Below are 17,395 nucleotides of genomic sequence, written 5' to 3' on the forward strand. Positions count from 1 at the left end.
TGTATAAGCCCCATTGTTAGCTGAAGGTACAAAGGTCCTTTGGGTGGATGGGAACTAGATTTTTCACTATGAGCCGTCTAGTTCCTATTCCTGTAAGAGCTGGAGGTATAATTGTCTCTTGGCTGTATAAGGCCCTGTGTGAGCTGTAGGTATAAAGGTCCTTTGGGTGGATGGGAACTAGATTTCCCACTGTGAGCCATCTAGTTCCTATCCCTGTAAGGCACCTGTGTGAGCTGGAGGTATAAAGGTACCTTTGCAGCATGAGAGCTAGGGATTGTTATCCTTGTAAAGGATCATTGTTAGCTCCTATTACTTAACAGGACCTGGCCATAATGGAGCAAAAGGTCCTTTACAGGGATCTTTATATGAGTTGGATAGTTCCTATCCCTGTACAGGACCTGACCACTAGAGGGCAAAGGGTAATTTTGCTGGATAGAAAATAGCTCATATACACTGAGCAAGCTATTTCCTATCCTTGGAAAGGTCATGGTCCTTTTACTGGATAGGAACTAGTCGCAACCCTTCTAATACCCTACAAGTAACTCTATCGAACATCAACATTGCCCACTTCCGCTGGCCACGTCTGCCGGTGTCACACAATTAACCTGGTATCAATGTTTGACAGCGCTCACGCCCCTTCAGTGCAGCCTCAGATTGGGTAAAGTTATGCGCGTACAGCATTCTCGCGAGTCCTGGACCTTCTCAATGATCGGTCATGAAAATCATGGCGGCCATCTTATACTTGGGCACGATATTACGTCTATGCACGCGTGTTCCGGTATACGTGAACACATTTTGCTCTCACTAGATAAATAACGGCTTGCTTTAGTTGTATTATATTATAATATGCTTTGCAGAACATAAACCATAGCGCTGAAGTTTACAACACTAAGCCACTAATGATCAGCACTAATAGGCAAACTAAGTACCTCCCTATCAGATGCCCACAATAAAAATGTCTGCAAGATTTCCTTATCCTATCACGGTTGCTCCGCCTCTAAAACCCACACCCTCTTTTTGCATGACGTATTTTCTTGTTCCGGTGTCCCGGTTCTGGCTTGTCAGCCTCGGTGTCTCCCTACATGGCGGAGGCGCGTGCGGGTGCCTCTGTTTCCGGTCCCACTCCGGGTTCCGGTTCCGGTTCGGTGTCACCATCCCTATCACCCCCTCCACCTCCCGGACCCCCCTCCACCTGTCCACCACTCCCGCCACCCCCTCCTCCACCTGCCACTGGGCCAGCACCCCCAAGAGAGGGTTCCAGCAGTTCCTCAGGGTCAGCCTCCGGTTCGGCTAGGGAGGGATGGCTGTTCAAATGGACCAATTACATCAAGGGGTACCAGAGGCGCTGGTTTGTACTGAGTAATGGGCTGCTGTCTTACTACCGGTAAATATCCAATTTGGTCTTTTGTATGTTAAAGAGCAACTCCTAGCATACCTATATAATTTTGTTATTGTCTTATCATTGTAAGGAATATGTAAGTCTCATGAATAGCAATTTTATAAGGTGCTTCTATGTTCCATAAGATTACTTAATTACCCATGAGACTGCTATTTTAGAAGGTAGACGTTGTGACTTAGAAGCCTCTCGGAGAGGCGGCGCAGTGTACAGTTATTTCATCATACGACTTTGTTACAAATGGTGTCAACTGCCCTTGATACAAGCCACGTATTGCTTGAAAAAGTAGCAAAATTCACCTTTGTTTGCTTTGATGCTTTGTGTGCCGCGCTTCTGATATTGTATCAGGCTAATACCACCTCTTAACGTACAAGGTCTGTCTAGGAAAGGCAAATCACACTGGGAAAACAGGAATTAACACATAGGCAAACCATTAAGCAAGCTTTCCTACTAACCTAACTAGCACACATTGCTAAATACCCTACGGACAACACAAATGAGACACCTAGTGGCAGAAAAAGTGCGAGTTCCCCCATTAAGTAGGGGTTTCATTGAGACACTGCTGATCCAGATCCTAGTTTGTTGTTAGTCTACTTGGTCAAGTGTTATATAATGATCTCTATTTGGACGACTTTTTAAAAAGCATACTGATGCATGTTAAGGTAAACTTCCAGTATCATCTTGACTTTCAGTGTGCGTTTAATAAACGCTTAGGTAAAATACATATAAATACTTTCATGTATTATTTGGTTGACTGTCTTCCGTTGTGCGTGGTCTTAAAAACTTTAGGTTAAGGAATATGTGATACGTTATTAGTGAGTTGAAGTCTGCCTTTTAAAGAATGTGGGATATAATCCTTTTGACCAAGAATTTCATGTTTTAATTGCGCTAAAGTTATTTGTCTTTTAAATGTATATCAAAAATACTTTGTTTTTACTGGTTAACCTAGTTGCTAGTGGCTACTGAGTAAGCTTAAATGCCGAGGAATTTGATTAAAATCACTTTGTTTTGACAATACAGGTTCTAATGCTTACAGGTTACCATGTTTTCTCTGTGGTACAGCAATACTCGCTACTGATTGGCTGAAGCAGCCAGTCAGTGCAGGAAACCACTCCCATTAAAAATGTTTTTACGAACCGTCAAGGCCTTTCTCTAAAGTTCGTTGTGTATAATGTCTGTGTTGGCGTCTATAAAAATATAGATCTGGGTGTGGCTGTAGATGTGATTTATCTGGACTTTTCTAAGACGTTTGATACGGTTCCACATAGAAGGTTACTCTACAAATTAACAGAAATGGCCATACCTGGGAACTCTCTGGGTTTGACCCGGAGATTGCCGGGTGAGTGCTGCTGCTTCCCCTGGTTCTCCGGGTCAAGACCCGAATCCTCCCGGTTGCGGGAGCGAGGTCTTGACACGCCCCTCTCCCCACCCATTTTTTCCTTGAAATGGGGGTGTTTCCCGCTGGCATCAGTGTGCAGACCTGGCCACGTCCCGCAAGGGAAGGCTCCTGGTAGCCGGAGCCGAGAAGTTCTCAGGTATGGAAATAGCCTTAGGGGCAAATGTCACGATTCGGATCGAAAATTGGCTAAAAGATAGAATGCAGAGAGTTGTCGTAAATGGATGTTTCTCAGACTGTACGCAGGTATTAAGTGGAGTGCCTCAAGGGTCTGTCCTGGGTCCTCTTTTTTTTTTATGTGTTTATAAATGATCTCCCAAGCTGCATTGAGAGCCATGTCACAGTTTTTGCTCATGGCACAAAATTTGGCAGGGTAATTCAGACTAATCTGAATGTTTCTTCTTTTTAGGAAGATTTAGACAGAGTTTGGGACTGGGCGTGCAAGTGGCAGATGAGGTTCAACATAGATAAATACAGGATTTAAGAATAATGGTAGACAACAGACTTGGCAACAGTGCACAATGCCAGCAAGCAGCTGCAAGGGCCAGTAAGGTTTTGGCATGCATAAAACGATGTATTGATTCACTGGAGGAGTCAATGGTAAGACCTCACCTTGATAATGCGGTACAGTTCTGGGCACCAGTCCTTCAAAAGGACACAAGGGAACTAGAAAAAGTGCAAAGGAGGACTACAAAATGAATAAGGGGATTGGGAGATACTAGCTATGAAGAGAGACTAAAAAAAGTTAAAACTATGTAAACTAGAAAAATGGCGTCTTAGAGGGGATATGATAACATTATACGAATATATGCAGGGCAAATATAAAGAGCTGTTCATAAAGAGCCGTTCAAATATAAAGACCTGTTCATTAACTGAAATGTACAAAGAACAAGAGGTCACCCTCTGAGACTGGCAGAGCAGGGATCTCATAGATGACAAAGGAAGGGATTCTATTAGATGCCTTCTAAAGGGATCTGGGTATTTTTTAGAAAGGCATGACATACAGGACCATAAATAGTATTATTATTTTAGATCTTCTTGATTCAAGGAGAAATCTGATTGCCTTTTGGAGTCAAGAAGGAGTTTTCCCCCCTGATGGCAGAATTCAAAGTACCGTATATTCCGGCGTATAAGACTTTTTAACCCGAGAAAATCTTCTCAAAAGTTGGGGGTCGTCTTATACGCCGGGTATACTTACTTACCGAGTCAGACTGGAGAATCACAAATCTCAAGGGGAGGGGCGAGCAGAGAAGCTGCCTCACCTGGGCCGGTCTTCAGGGCCGCGCCGAGGTAGGTGCAAGATCGTGATCTCCCCAACCAGCCCTGCTCATCGGGCGCCCGCTGATCAGGGCTAGTTGGGGAGATCACGATCTTGCACCTACCTCGGTGCGGCCCTGAAGACCGGCCCAGGTGAGGCAGCTTCTCTGAGATCACGACCTCCCTCTAACTAGCCCAACATTAGGGAGCTCGAGGTCTGGCAGGGTTAGGATACAGATCCCCCGCAGCGGTGCAGGGGACCTGCATCCTACTCTACAATATGCTCAGACAGCCTCCCCTGCCGGCACTTTCCACGGGGGGAGTGCTGGCACGGGAGGTTGTCTAAGCGCATCGCGCAGACGTTCGCGGGCAGCGGCAATGAGCGTAAACCCCCGCTGCCGGCACCTCTGCTCGGTGTGCTCTAACAATCTCCCTTGCTGGGAATTCCCACGGGGGGAGTCCCGGCAAGGGAGATTGTTAAAGCACATCGTGCTGGCAGTGTAGGTGTTTACGCTCGCCGGTGAACGTCTGCGCGGTAAGCTTTAACAATCCATCTTACCAGTGCAGAACGATATACCGTAGATATAGATGTCCCCTGCCGTCCCCGCAAGACATCCGGGACTCCGGGAGTCTAAACTGGTAAGTCTAGGGAGGGGGGGGGGGGACACAGAGTGGCAGCATATCTTGGGGAGGGACACAGAGTGGCGGCATATCTTGGGGGACACACACAGAGTGGCAGTGTGTGTAAAGGCAGGGGTGTGTGGTGAGGGCAGTGTATAAATGTGTGTATGGACAGGTGTATGTTAGTATGTGTATAGATATATGTGTGTGTGTAAGGGCAGTGTATGTGTATATGTGTGTTTGTAAGCTGGTGTGTGTACATGTATATATGTGTAAAGGAAGGGGTGTGTGAGGGCAATGTATGTCTATACGTGTGTGTGGACAGGCATATGTTAGGGAGAGCTGACCCACCCAATCCAAGCAGGCTTTGTATACAACAACCAGCCAATCACCTGTAGCTTAATTTAAGGGGTTTTTTTGCCTTATTTTGGATCAAGAGTAGGAAGGTTAAGTAGAAGGGTTGAGCTTTATGGACTTAGTACATAAAGTTGAAAAATGACCTATGTAACTATTCACATCCAAGGAATAAAACATCCAAACACAGAGACTTACGTTAATAAAGCAATTGCATATGGTGGAAGAGCAGAAACCGCATACATTCTGATTTCAGAAATACCTAATTTATATAGATTATTTATAGATACTTTCCCAGCACTTATAGGAAACATACTATAATGTGTAAATTTTTTGTAGAATTTTTATGCTCATGGCTTAACAGGTTTGGGGGGTTGTGAACGGGGCCGGAGTGTTATACTGGGTAGATGTTGTGCTAGGGAAATGGGATGGAAGTTAGTTTGGTTTTTTTTTTTGGTATTTTTTTTTTTTTTAAATTGTTAGAGGTCCTCTTAGGGAACTCCTGAACATGTTGTTAATGACATCACTTAGATCACTTTGTTTTTTTTCAATTATTGTATTTTTTTTTTTTTCCTCAGTTTCTTTTTTCAGCATGGGATCCCCCTGCACCGATCACACTGTCCCCACAGACTTGCATAGAGATATATCCCCTGCAGGGGATATCCTGTCCTCCGATTAACTTCCGGGTGACATTAGCAGTGACGCAACCCGGAAGGGAATGCCAGATCAGGCATTTAAAAATGTAATAGCTTTCCGGCTTTCATGCCGGAAGCCATTACATCAGATCGGACAGCAGAAAGCTGGCGATGCTGGCTTCTGCTGTCAGGGGGGAGTGCAGGCTGCTGCAAGATGGGCAGGACGTACCGGTACATCCAAAGGGGATTCTTGGGATGCGTTTTTTGGACGTAACAGTACCTCCATAGGGGACTGAAGGGGTTAAGTTGTAACCTCTGTAATGTTGATCAGTATTGCTTCAGACCTGATGAAGAAAGGATAACTCTCGAAAGCTTGTCTTTTAAATATTGTGTTAGTCCTATAAAAAAGGTATCACCCACATACTCTGCAATATACTATAAATTCCACCCCCCCCCTCGACTTACTCAAGGTATTTGTCTCCTGTGCTTCAGACTCCCTGGTGTTCAGTGGGGGCAGCCGGTGAACGTCTCCGCAGCTACCTGAAACTTTAGCTGGGGCTTCCATAGCGGAGCACCGGAAGGTCGTGTCACGCCGGCGCTAGGTCATAGAAGCCCTAGAGGAAGTGCCGGCAGCGGAGGGTGATGTGCAGACTTCCACTGGCTGCCAGAGAGGAGGAACCAGATCGTCTGCAGCGCTGGGGGGGATCTGAATCTTAGTCTTGTAGTCAGACCTCTGTTGGATGTAAGACGAGGGGTATTTTTCAGAGGTAGTTTTGGTGGATAGAGGGAATTGGGGACAGCGTAGACTAGGGGGCCTACATATATAAACTGCAAAACTTTTTTGGCAGGTTTGAAAAATGCTGTAAAGTAAGAATAATAGACATGACTTTGGCTGTATGTTTTAGGGTCATTGCTATGCTGCATAATACATTTGGGGCCAAATCCCCTTCATCCCTGGACGTCGCTGCCACCCTTCCTCTTACCAGTAAATATGCTCCTCCTGGGAAAAATCTCCATACCGCAAAGCAAAATACACTGTCCAGAAGCAGGGAAAACACACACTTTATTCATATGACAGAGCTTTTTAACCCCTTAACGACCAATGATGTGCACTGTGCATTCAGCAACACCGAAATCTGCAGCAAGGGTACAGTGTGGCCTGTCACTGGAATGTCAATGCCCACCGGATACAATATGGCGGCGGATGCCTGATTTAACCCCTTAACGACAAAGCCCGTACATGTTGGACAGCCTCATCGCCGCAATTGCTGCGTTTTCACTTTGCAGCGGCCACGGAAGCCTCACAAGTGAGGATCCGGGGAGGAAAGCTCCAGAGCAAGTACTACAATTTTATATCTTCACAGAAATTCCAGCATGGAAAGAGTTTAAATATTGGCATTATAAATGCCCATAGGGTGCCTAGTTTAAAAAAAAAAAAAATGTGTGATTTGATGGGGTAAATTGAATTGGCCGGCTTCAAAGATGTCCCAAAAATGGGACATGGGAATAGAGTGACGAGATCTCTAAATGGCAAAAAATACACACCTCACACATTTACCTCCCAAATAACCCAACAAACCCATGTATGTGGGGTATCACTGCGCTCAGGAGATGTTGCTGAACACATATTATGGTAAGATTTACTACCATAAAGGCTGGTGGTAAGGGTTAAAATAACAGCTTTTGAAATGCCTTGGGGTGTCTAGTTTTCAAAAATATTTGGTTTGATGGGGTAAATTGTATTGGCCGGCTTCAAAGATACCGAAATAGGATATGTGGGCGGAATTTTTTACGTCAAAATTCCAATTTGAAAAATGCACACCTCTCAAAAGGGCCTTGTTAGTCCCTGAACAATGTAACAAGCGCATGCATGTGGGGTATCACTGCGCTCAGGAGATGTGTGTTAACGCATATAGGGGGTGTTTGGCTGTGACATATGCTAGGAGTGGTGAATTTATACCTGGAGTACAACGTGTGTGAAAAATTTTTTACTACCATAAAGTTTGGCAAAGACTGGTAGAATTAGGGCATGGAAAGGGTTAAAATACTCACATTTAAAATACCTTGGGGTGTCTAGTTTTTAAAAATATATGGTTTGATGGGATAAACTTCATTGGCCGGCTTCAAAGATGTACTATGAGTAAGAAACAGTCTTGTCATTAAGGGGTTAAAAAAGCTTAGGAGGCAGTACAAACAATATTTATGGTGCCCAGTGTCTCTCAGCTGGTCAAGGGCCAAAGCATCAAGCCTAGCACCCCACTGACGGTAATTATTTTTTTTTGTATTACTTTTGACATCAAACTCTTTTCGGCGTATTCAGAGGCCGTTTTCAGCAACCATCAATTGCAATTATGATATAAATTTAGCTGTTTACCATGAAAACAACTAAAGTAGCCCCAAACATTTGAACGGTAGCATATGTATGTATGTGCGTGCGTGTATCTGTATGTATATACACTTACTGGCCACTTTATTAGGTATACCTGTTCAATTGCTTAACACAAATAGCTAATCAGCCAATCACATAGCAGCAACTTAATGCCTTCAGGCATGTAGACGTTGTAAATTTTGTATGAATTTACAGCTCCTGGTATATGTGACTGTCACACGACACCCCAAAATGTGTTCAGCAACATCTCCTTTTACAGTGATACCACCCATGCATGGGTTTGTTGGGTTGTTTGGGAGGTAAAATGCCACATTTGGGAAGTGCACGTTTTTGACTTTGAACTTTGACATATGGTCCTTCTCCCACCATGTCTTTGGGACATACTTAAAGCTGGTCATTTCAATTTACCCCACCAAACCATATGTCTGAAAACCCTGGGACATTTCAAATGGTGGAATTTTAACCCTTCCCATGCACTAATTTTACCACCATTTTTCTCAGTTTGTGGTGGTATTTTTTGTGTTTAACTTTTATTTTATATTTTTTAACTTATTTTTTTTTATTTTTTACATGGATAGTTCCATGGTAACATCACTGCATAACATTTTAATATTTTTTTAGCTATTTTTTTGTTTTATTTAATATTTTACTATTCGCTGGGCTCCATTGACTTGCATACTTAAATGCGGTACCTGTAGTCAACCTGCGAGGGAGCCAGAGTTCTTACTATTGACATGACACCCCGGGGAGGAGCAACACAGGGCCCCTGATGCCGATCTCTGTGTTGCTGAATGCCTCATCATTGAGGCTTTACAGCAACACTGTTTAAGCAAAGAAAGCGTGTGTAAATCGCTTTTTACGCTTGTTTAAGCCACGACGGCATTAACCCCTTAATGACCAATGACGTGCCATGTATGTCACCAGAAATCTGTCACTTAACAAACCGTGCTTGGCACTTCATTGGTTGTTATGGGCTTAAAGATAAGTGATTATCCCGGAAGCAGTATAGTGCTGTGTTTGGGTGAATTGAGTGCTCTCTGCTATTGTATTTTGATATCAAGTAGGTCTCAGACTGTCAACACTTAAAAGTCCACGTTTCTGCTATTGGTTCTATTGCAGACACTTCTTTGGCTCAAGAACCATTGGTTTGGAGATATGTCAAGCTATTGGAAATCTGTATCCAAATTTCCGATGATCTCTTCCTCCTTGGGACCTCACCTGGTTCTGGATAAGCTTTGTGGACCAACTTTTTAACTGTTTTTGCTCCTTACTAAGGCTATCTCAGAAGACATCGCTTTTAGTTGTCATAACTTCAGCCAAAAGAGTGGGAGAACTACAGGCCTTGTGATGTAAACCACCTTGTATTATTTTCCATCAAGACAAGGTGGTTTTAAGAACCATACCAGACTTTCGTCCAAAGTTGCTTCCTCCCTAAATATTCTTCTGTCCAAATCCTGTTTCTCCATTAGAGAGGAAATTTCCCTCCTTGGGTAAAAAAAAGTTCTAATCCAACATGTCTCTTGCTGAATTAATTTCCCTCCTCGGTTACCTCCTCTGGGTAACCGTGAAATGTCTAAGGCCATGAACCTTAATGAAGGAAGTTGTTGCTTGAATAATAGAAAATGGTTAGTGACAATTTGTCAGTATTCTGAACTCTCTATATCCTGTTCTAATAGAGAATCAGTGAACACTTTTTCTTTCGCGAAGGGTTAGTTTTGTCCGCAAGGGCACATAATCTTGTATGCAACATATTCCGTGTTTCAAGTAATTCTATGTTGTATTATGTATTTCTCGCCCGTTTTGGGAATGTGTGAAATGTGTGGCCGACTGTAACTGGGTCTGATAGAACTAATGAATCCCTTAGATTATTTACCCGTGTATATTTAAAAATACCTGTTAAGGACTTATTAGATGTTAGCACTTTTATGTTTAACACACTTCTGGATATATTGAGAAGGTGTATGGAACTTGGCTACAACTATTTTCTGTTCTTGAGTCTAACTTTGGCAGTAGCTTGCAAGTTTGTTAGTTCTACTGGGTCTTATACCTGTTTTCCAACAAGCTGTTATCCCATGCCTCTCTTGCTAATTCTATAGTACCTGGGAATTCCCTCTCCTTGTCCATTTTGAGTTCATCATCTAGAAAGTGTCTTACATGGCAACATTGATTTGACAGGTAAATCTTGTGAGTTTATCCATACAGTAAAGTTGTCAAGTCTGCTGTCCACAGAATTAAAATGTTGTCCACAAAACGACATGTGAATAAATTTGTTTGAACTGTTGCAATAACCAAGTTTTCTCATATACAAATATATAAGCATTGGCATGTGGTGGTGCCATGGCTGCACCCATTGAGATTACTGATTTTATAGCACCATCCTATTCTACATGTTCTTAAAGAATTGTTGCCTCTGCAGAGCCAATAGGAATAAGAGCTGACATTGACCTTGAGCTTTTAAGAGGTAATAATATAATAAAAATAAGGGAAGGTCAAAGGGTAATCTGGGATATGGTAATGTAGCTGTAAGTAAGCTGTAGTGCATGACCAAAAGTGGTCACCTTGATGTTTCAAGATGGTTCCCAGGATGATAAAAATGACAGCATGCGATACCTCACTACGTAATAGGTGTCATTATTATTTGTGTATATATTCTGCCTGTAATTATCACAGGGTATATTTTTCTTGGAAGACCATGCAAATTGGTTGCAGGTCACACAAAGCTTCAGAACCTGCGGCCTAATGTGTTGTTGTTGTTGTTGTTTTATATGTTTCTCACAGGTCAAAGGCTGAGATGCGTCACACCTGCCGTGGAACAATAAACCTTGCTACAGCCAACATTTCTGTAGAGGACTCCTGTAACTTTGTGATCTCTAATGGGGGTGCACAAACATATCACCTAAAAGCCAGCTCAGAAGTGGAGCGCCAAAGATGGATCACCGCCTTGGAGCTTGCAAAGGCCCGTGCAGTCAAGATGCAGGCAGAGTCAGGTAGGCATGAGGAGATGAACAATCTGGGCTTTAGGTTTCTAAAATAATGAACTTGGTGGTACCTGGAAAGTGAAGTAACTAGCAAAGCAATACAGTAATATCACTATTTTCTGATTTTATTTTTTTAACCGTGGTTGTTTTTTTTTTTTTTTGGTTTTTTTTTTCATTAACTTTGTTTTTTCAAAGCCTTGTTTGCTTTCTTCTCCTGTTTTCCAACCCCTTCCCCACTCAGATGATTCAGGGGATGAAGACTCTACTCAGACCGATAAAGCTGAGGTTCACAGCACATTACGAGCCCTGTCGGGAAAGGTGGAAGATCTGGGTACATGTAATGATTTAATAGCAAAGCATGGAACTGCCCTACAACGCTCACTGAGTGAGTTGGAGAGCCTGCGCCTTCCCCAAGAGAGCTCTGATAAGATCAAACAAGTAAATGAGAGAGCCACACTCTTCAGGATCACCTCCAATGCAATGATAAATGTGAGTATATGTGTGAGAGAGTCATGACTTCTCTATAGTGTGCCAATGGTTCTTAATTTCTACAGAAGTGCCTGGCTCCTCCCCTTTTAACCAGAACATTTCCCTTTCTAGCTGTTATGTCAGTTCCGGGAGTGCATTAGGAGTGTGTGAATGTATTCTCTCAATGAATGTGTCGTAATGCACACAAGTACAAACACTTAGATTATGCCAGGAGACTTCCACCCAGAAAGTAAATTAATTATGGGAGAAAAACTGGTCATGGCTGCCCCGTTTTTTACTTTTATTCCTATTAGAATGCACAGACATGGGCGTAGGAACCCCTAAAAATCTGGGGGGACAGCATTTTCCCCCATCAGATCCCCACTTTCTCACACTATCTACCCCCTCTCACACTTTCTTACTATCTACACCCCTCCCTACCCTCCCTTCTCACTAGCTACCCTCTCCCTACCCTCCCTTCTCACTAGCTACCCTCTCCCTATCGCCCCCTTCTCACTAGCTACCCTCTCCCTACCACCCCCTTCACACTAGCTACCCTCTCCCTACCCCCCCTTCTCACTAGCTACCCTCTCCCTACCCCCCCTTCTCACTGTCTACCCCAGGGGTGTCCAAGGTTTTTCTGCAGTGGGCCACTTCATCAGAATTGTATACGTGCGCGGGCCACACTCATTTTTCACTGTGAGAAAATATGGCCTTTAATAAAATATGCAGATTAAAATAAAGTAAATAACACAAAACCTTTACTTTTCCTCTCACTGATTTCTGGGCCTAGAAAGTTTTCAGGACTCAGGATAATTAAAAATGAAATAGTTCTATTTATTCTAGGGATGCACCAAAATGAAAATTCTGGACCAAAACATTCACGGTTCACTTAGCCAAAACCGAAAATGACCCCCCACCTTTAAAAATAATAATAAAAACTCAAATTTTTAATAAAAGTAGGTAACACACCACAATTGGACAAAAAAATTAGCAATATGACTTGGCATGATAGGAGTGTGATTGCTAACAGCAATCACACTCCTATCATACCCAGGCAGCCAGTACATTCTGGTACAGGGTGGCTGTAAGTGATGTGCAGACCCCATACTGCTGGCAGCATCAATACACAAGGGGGGCAGCTAGCTATGTTTCAGCATGTACTGACTGACTTGGCATGATAGGAGTGTGATTGCTAACAGCAATCACAGTCCCATCATGCCTAGGTTCCAGCACTTACACATCCAACCAGTAAATGCTGTAACCTAGGCATGATGGGACTGTGATTGCTGTTAGCAATCACACTCCTATCATGCCAAGTCAGCCAGTACATGCTGGTAAAGGGTGGCTGTAAGTGATGTGCAGACCCCATACTGCTGGCAGCATCAATACACAAGGGGGGCAGCTAGCTAGGTTTCAGCATGCACTGGCTGTTAGCAATCACACTCCTATCATGCCAAGTCAGCCAGTACATGCTGGTACACGGTGGCTGTAAGTGATGGGCAGCTAGCTATGTTTCAGCATGTACTGGCTGACTTGGCATGATAGGAGTGTGATTGCTAACATCAATCACAGTCCAATCATGCCTAGGTTAAAGCACTTACACATCCATTCTATCACACACACACTCATTCATTCACAGATTCATTCCCTCAATCAGGCATACTTATTCAAACACCCTCCCCACCCCCTTACCTGCACTGCAGCTCCTCGATGCCGCTCAGAGACTTCAGCAGAGGGCGCGGCCTCCCTCTGCGTTCTCTGGTACTGCACAGAGGATGTGATGTAATGTCACGTGAACTCTGCTGGGTTCCGGTTCCTCTGTGCAGTACAGAAGACCCTCCCACAGGTAAGTAGCAGGGCTCGAGGTGCGGACCGCGTAAGATCGGTTGCCCTGGCTCTGGGGGGGGATTTCTTAATTATTGGTCCCCCCCGCATGAGTTACTGGGGGGGATCTATCCCCCCCGGTTCCTACGCCCATGTGCACAGAGCTATAAAATACATAGTCATATATAAAGGGTACATTCGTTAATCTTGGGTAGCATAATCGGGAACAAATCAACATGCTGTCTAGTAACCTTGAAGTTGTTGAACAGATGCACCACAATTATCTCTCCCACTTCGCAAATATAGGAGTAAAAAGGAGGCAATACCATTATCAAAAGAAACAGCCCAGTTACAAAATATTGTGCATCCTTCTACCATTTTTATTTAACATTTTCTGTTGCCTTGGAACATGCCCTTTTGCAACAATTATACAATTCGGAGAGCAGGACCTTGGGGGTTTGAATTAATGGTAGGAATATATACTGACTTCCATTGTCTAGGATCTTTTGAATCTTGGGTGCTATCAGCATATGCATAGTTATTTTATTCATGCTGTAAGGTACTTTTGCAGAGGAGGACTGTTACATATGCTCTATTCCCAGTATTCCATATATGGGAGCCTAAATTGAACAGAACGATTTAGAAACATCTCATAACTAGACACTGCTTCTTTAACCCCTTATGGACTGGGCTGTTTTTTTCTTTTTGTACCCTTTGTGACCGAGGCTCTTAACATTTAGGTAAATTACATTTTATTGGAACAAGGTGACAAATAAGTCCAGATGCAAATACAGTATATAGCAAACAACAAAAAGGTACAGATACTTCTTTGCAGTTGAGGAACAATCAGCAAAGATGTAATGTCAAATTAGATACAGCAAAAGTTGTGAAAATAAACAGAATCACGGAACCATTAAGCGCCTGCGGCAGTCCGCAAAAGGCCCCTCGACACACAACCCTCATCTTCCAGACTGGCGAGGAGAGAGAAGAAAAAAAAAGGGGGATAGGTGGGCTAGAGGAGAGACCGGGATAAAGAAATTAGACCGCACAAACGGTGGGGGGAGAAGAGAGGGGGAGGGAGAGAGGCAAAGGAGGGGACACAGACCCCTGTGTAAGCCTCCATCCTATTGTTAGACTAACAATAACTAGGTGAACTAACTCTTCCATAACCCTCACCTCCTCCACCTGGGAAACCCAATGTCAGAGAGAAAGAGCCTTAGTATACCTCCGGTACAAGGGAATCGGACAGAGAGCAGCATTAAAAAGGTGTCTAACAGTAGAGCATTTAGGTAGCTGAAACTACCTAAGCACCCTAGATCTCTTCTCTGGGACATTAAGCCCCCTTACATTGAGGCTCAAGACCACCAGGTTCCAGGGCCTGAAGGGCGTAGCTGAACGAGGCATTTTAAAGTGCTAAGCGATATGAGAAGGAAAGATGCAGAAAAAATAAAAAGGGGGGGGAGTGGAAATAGAGGGAAAAAAAGAGGGGGTAAAATAAATATAGAAGGGGAGTAAAGGGTACGTCTCCAAAAGAACAGCGGGTCACCTTGGACCGAGGGGGCAGAGGAACGTGGGTGACGCGCAGCAGCAAAGGTCGGGATGGGCAAAGGCTATGAGCTTTGAGATAAAACCGAAGCCAGTCACCCAGAAAATTCCCGAACTGCTGGGGGGTGCCGAAAGGAAACCCCAACCGAGATGACAGCAGTAGGGCTAAAAGGAAAAAAAACAAAAAACACAGAAGTACAATACGAAGAACGGCACAAAGAACAAGAACAAGGAACAAATAAGATCCATAGCTGAAACATTTATAATGAGACAATTTAGTAACCATCCACAACATAGTGTGAAGACATCTCCGAGACACACATGTGGAGCCCTTATGTGCAATAAGTTGGAAAGGGAACCCCCCTTTTCTTATACGAGCGATGTAAGTGGGCGCAGCACCCGTCTGTTTCGGAGGGTTATAGAGGATAGATCTTGAAAGAGCACTAGCGTTTGCTCTTCAAAGGTAAAGGTATAGGATCTCCTTGTTTTGGCCATGACCTCTTCCTTCAAGATAAAATCATGAAAACAACAAACATCCCTGGGGGGGGGTCAGTTGGTCTACCACGGGGCCGCAGAGCTTGGTGCGCCCTGTCCAGGTGAATGGGGGTGTCGCGGGCCAGAATCGAATTGAAGAGCCGTTGTAGTAACGCCTGCAGATCTTCCAGGCTTTCTAAGGCCTCTGACCCTCACGTTATTCCTCCAACCTCAGTTCTCGAGGTTGTCGAACGAGTGAAGAAGTTCAGTGGCCAGGCCATTCAAGTAAGTAGTGGCCTGGCGAAGATCAGACATCTGTTGCATAACGCATGCGTGCGAGGCCTCTAGCTGTGCAGTGTGCTGCCTCACTCCCGCTATGTCTGCACGTAAGGCCGCTAACTCCTTGTGGAGCGCTTGCTTCACCTCAGAGATGAGGTTGCTGAAAGTCCGCCTTGGTGGGAAGGGAGCGGGATGCCTTTTTCCGAAGAGCTAGCCATTGGAGGCGCCATGATTGGAGAGGGTGGCTGCGGGCCAAGCACAGCAGGAGTCTGAAAGTATTTGCAAAGCGTCTGCCCCGATTGCCTGGTTTGGGTCTCAAGCGGTTCCTGACACTGAGAAAGCCGTTTGTCTAGCCATGATGGGTACAAGTGTCGGATGGGTGCAGATTCTAGTGGGTAAGCTGCGGAGCTCAGATCTCAAGCTGCCATTTCTTGGCAAGGCCCCCCCAGCTCTTAACATTTGTTCGGTGCTCATGATTAGCTGTAATTTTCCTCTCTCCCATTTAGTGTACACAGACAAATTATATATTTTATTTGTACAAGAACCAACAATTACTGTAAAAAATAAAATATGGTGAAAAATTGAAAAACATAACTCTTGAAAAATATAACTTTTTTTTTTTTACAAAGCTCATGAAAAAACATACAAAACATGCTAATATTTGTCCTGATTTTAGAAGTGTTTTTATAGTTTTTCTGTTTTTTTTTCTCTTGCAAGTTAATAGGACAATAAGTATAAATAGCATTTTTCTATTTCAAAACCATTCTTTTTCAAATCTGGCCATCCTACCTCCATGTCCATATTTGTGACATACTTGAAGTCGGCCATTTCAATTTATCAACATCTCCTGAGTACAGTGATACCGCCAATAGTATTGTTGGGTTGTTTGGCTAAAAGGCCACATTTGAGGCATGCACAATTCAGTTCTTCAACTTGACATTTTGGCATCTGGTCATCGGGCTCAATGTCCAATTTGGAACATCGTTAAAGCAGGCCAATTAAATTTACCACATCAAACCATATATTTTGGAAAACTAGATACCTCAGGGTATTGCAAATGGTGGTATTTTAACACTATCCACACACTAATTCTACGATCAGCCTTTTTAACCTTTGTGCCACCACAATCTTTAATAAAGGCTCAGTGCAGCAAATAAACACTGTTTTATGTTTAGCCATATCCCCCAAGTTAGTTTAGCTGCCCCCACTTCAAATTATCCCATATTCTTATTTTTGGATATTTCACGTTTCATTTAATTATTAAATTATGACCCCAGTGAACTCTGAGCACAGAGAAAACCCCCTACATCACTTGTTAGGGTTCCCAGCACAGCAGTTTGGGGGTTCCTCTTTAGGGGTCCGCAATGAAGTAGAGGGTTCCCCAGCAGGGATTTAACCTGCGCAGACATCCTCCGCTACTGCCCTCCACTTCCGCTGGGGTTTCTATGATGGAGCACCAGCGTGACATGACCTTCCGGTGCTCCACCATAGAAGCCCCGGCAGAAGTACCAGCCAGCAGTGGCGGAGGTTGTCTACGTGCGTTGCGCAACGTTCGCTGGCTGCCAAACAACCTCTGCTACCGCCGGCACTCTCACTGGGGCTTCTATGGTGGAGCATCACATGACCTTCCGGTGCTTAGTCATAGAAGCTCCAGCGAACGTGCAGGCCAGCAGCAGAGGCTGTCTATGCGCATTGCGCAGACGTTCATCCGGCTTCCCCCGCTAGACACCTAAGTGTCTTGAGCACGGGGGTAAGTGTGGGGGGGGGGCAGAGTGG

At 44.1% G+C, this 17,395-nt stretch overlaps 1 protein-coding gene across 1 annotated transcript in view; it reads left to right on the forward strand.

Annotated features, from left to right (window-relative positions):
- The first annotated feature begins 1,082 nt into the window (after positions 1-1,082).
- The window catches only part of LOC149280598 (oxysterol-binding protein 1-like), a 41,183-nt gene continuing 24,870 nt past the window's right edge, over positions 1,083-17,395 (forward strand). Inside the window, exons 1-3 of the mRNA XM_089500355.1 lie at positions 1,083-1,384; positions 10,827-11,035; positions 11,268-11,515. Coding sequence (XP_089356481.1) covers positions 1,083-1,384; positions 10,827-11,035; positions 11,268-11,515 — 759 coding nt within the window. The remainder of the gene's footprint in view (positions 1,385-10,826; positions 11,036-11,267; positions 11,516-17,395) is intronic.

The sequence above is a fragment of the Sceloporus occidentalis genome, unplaced genomic scaffold, assembly GCF_023333645.1.
Source record: "Sceloporus occidentalis isolate IW3139 unplaced genomic scaffold, rSceOcc1.0.p SCAF_152, whole genome shotgun sequence".
NCBI lineage: Eukaryota > Metazoa > Chordata > Lepidosauria > Squamata > Phrynosomatidae > Sceloporus > Sceloporus occidentalis.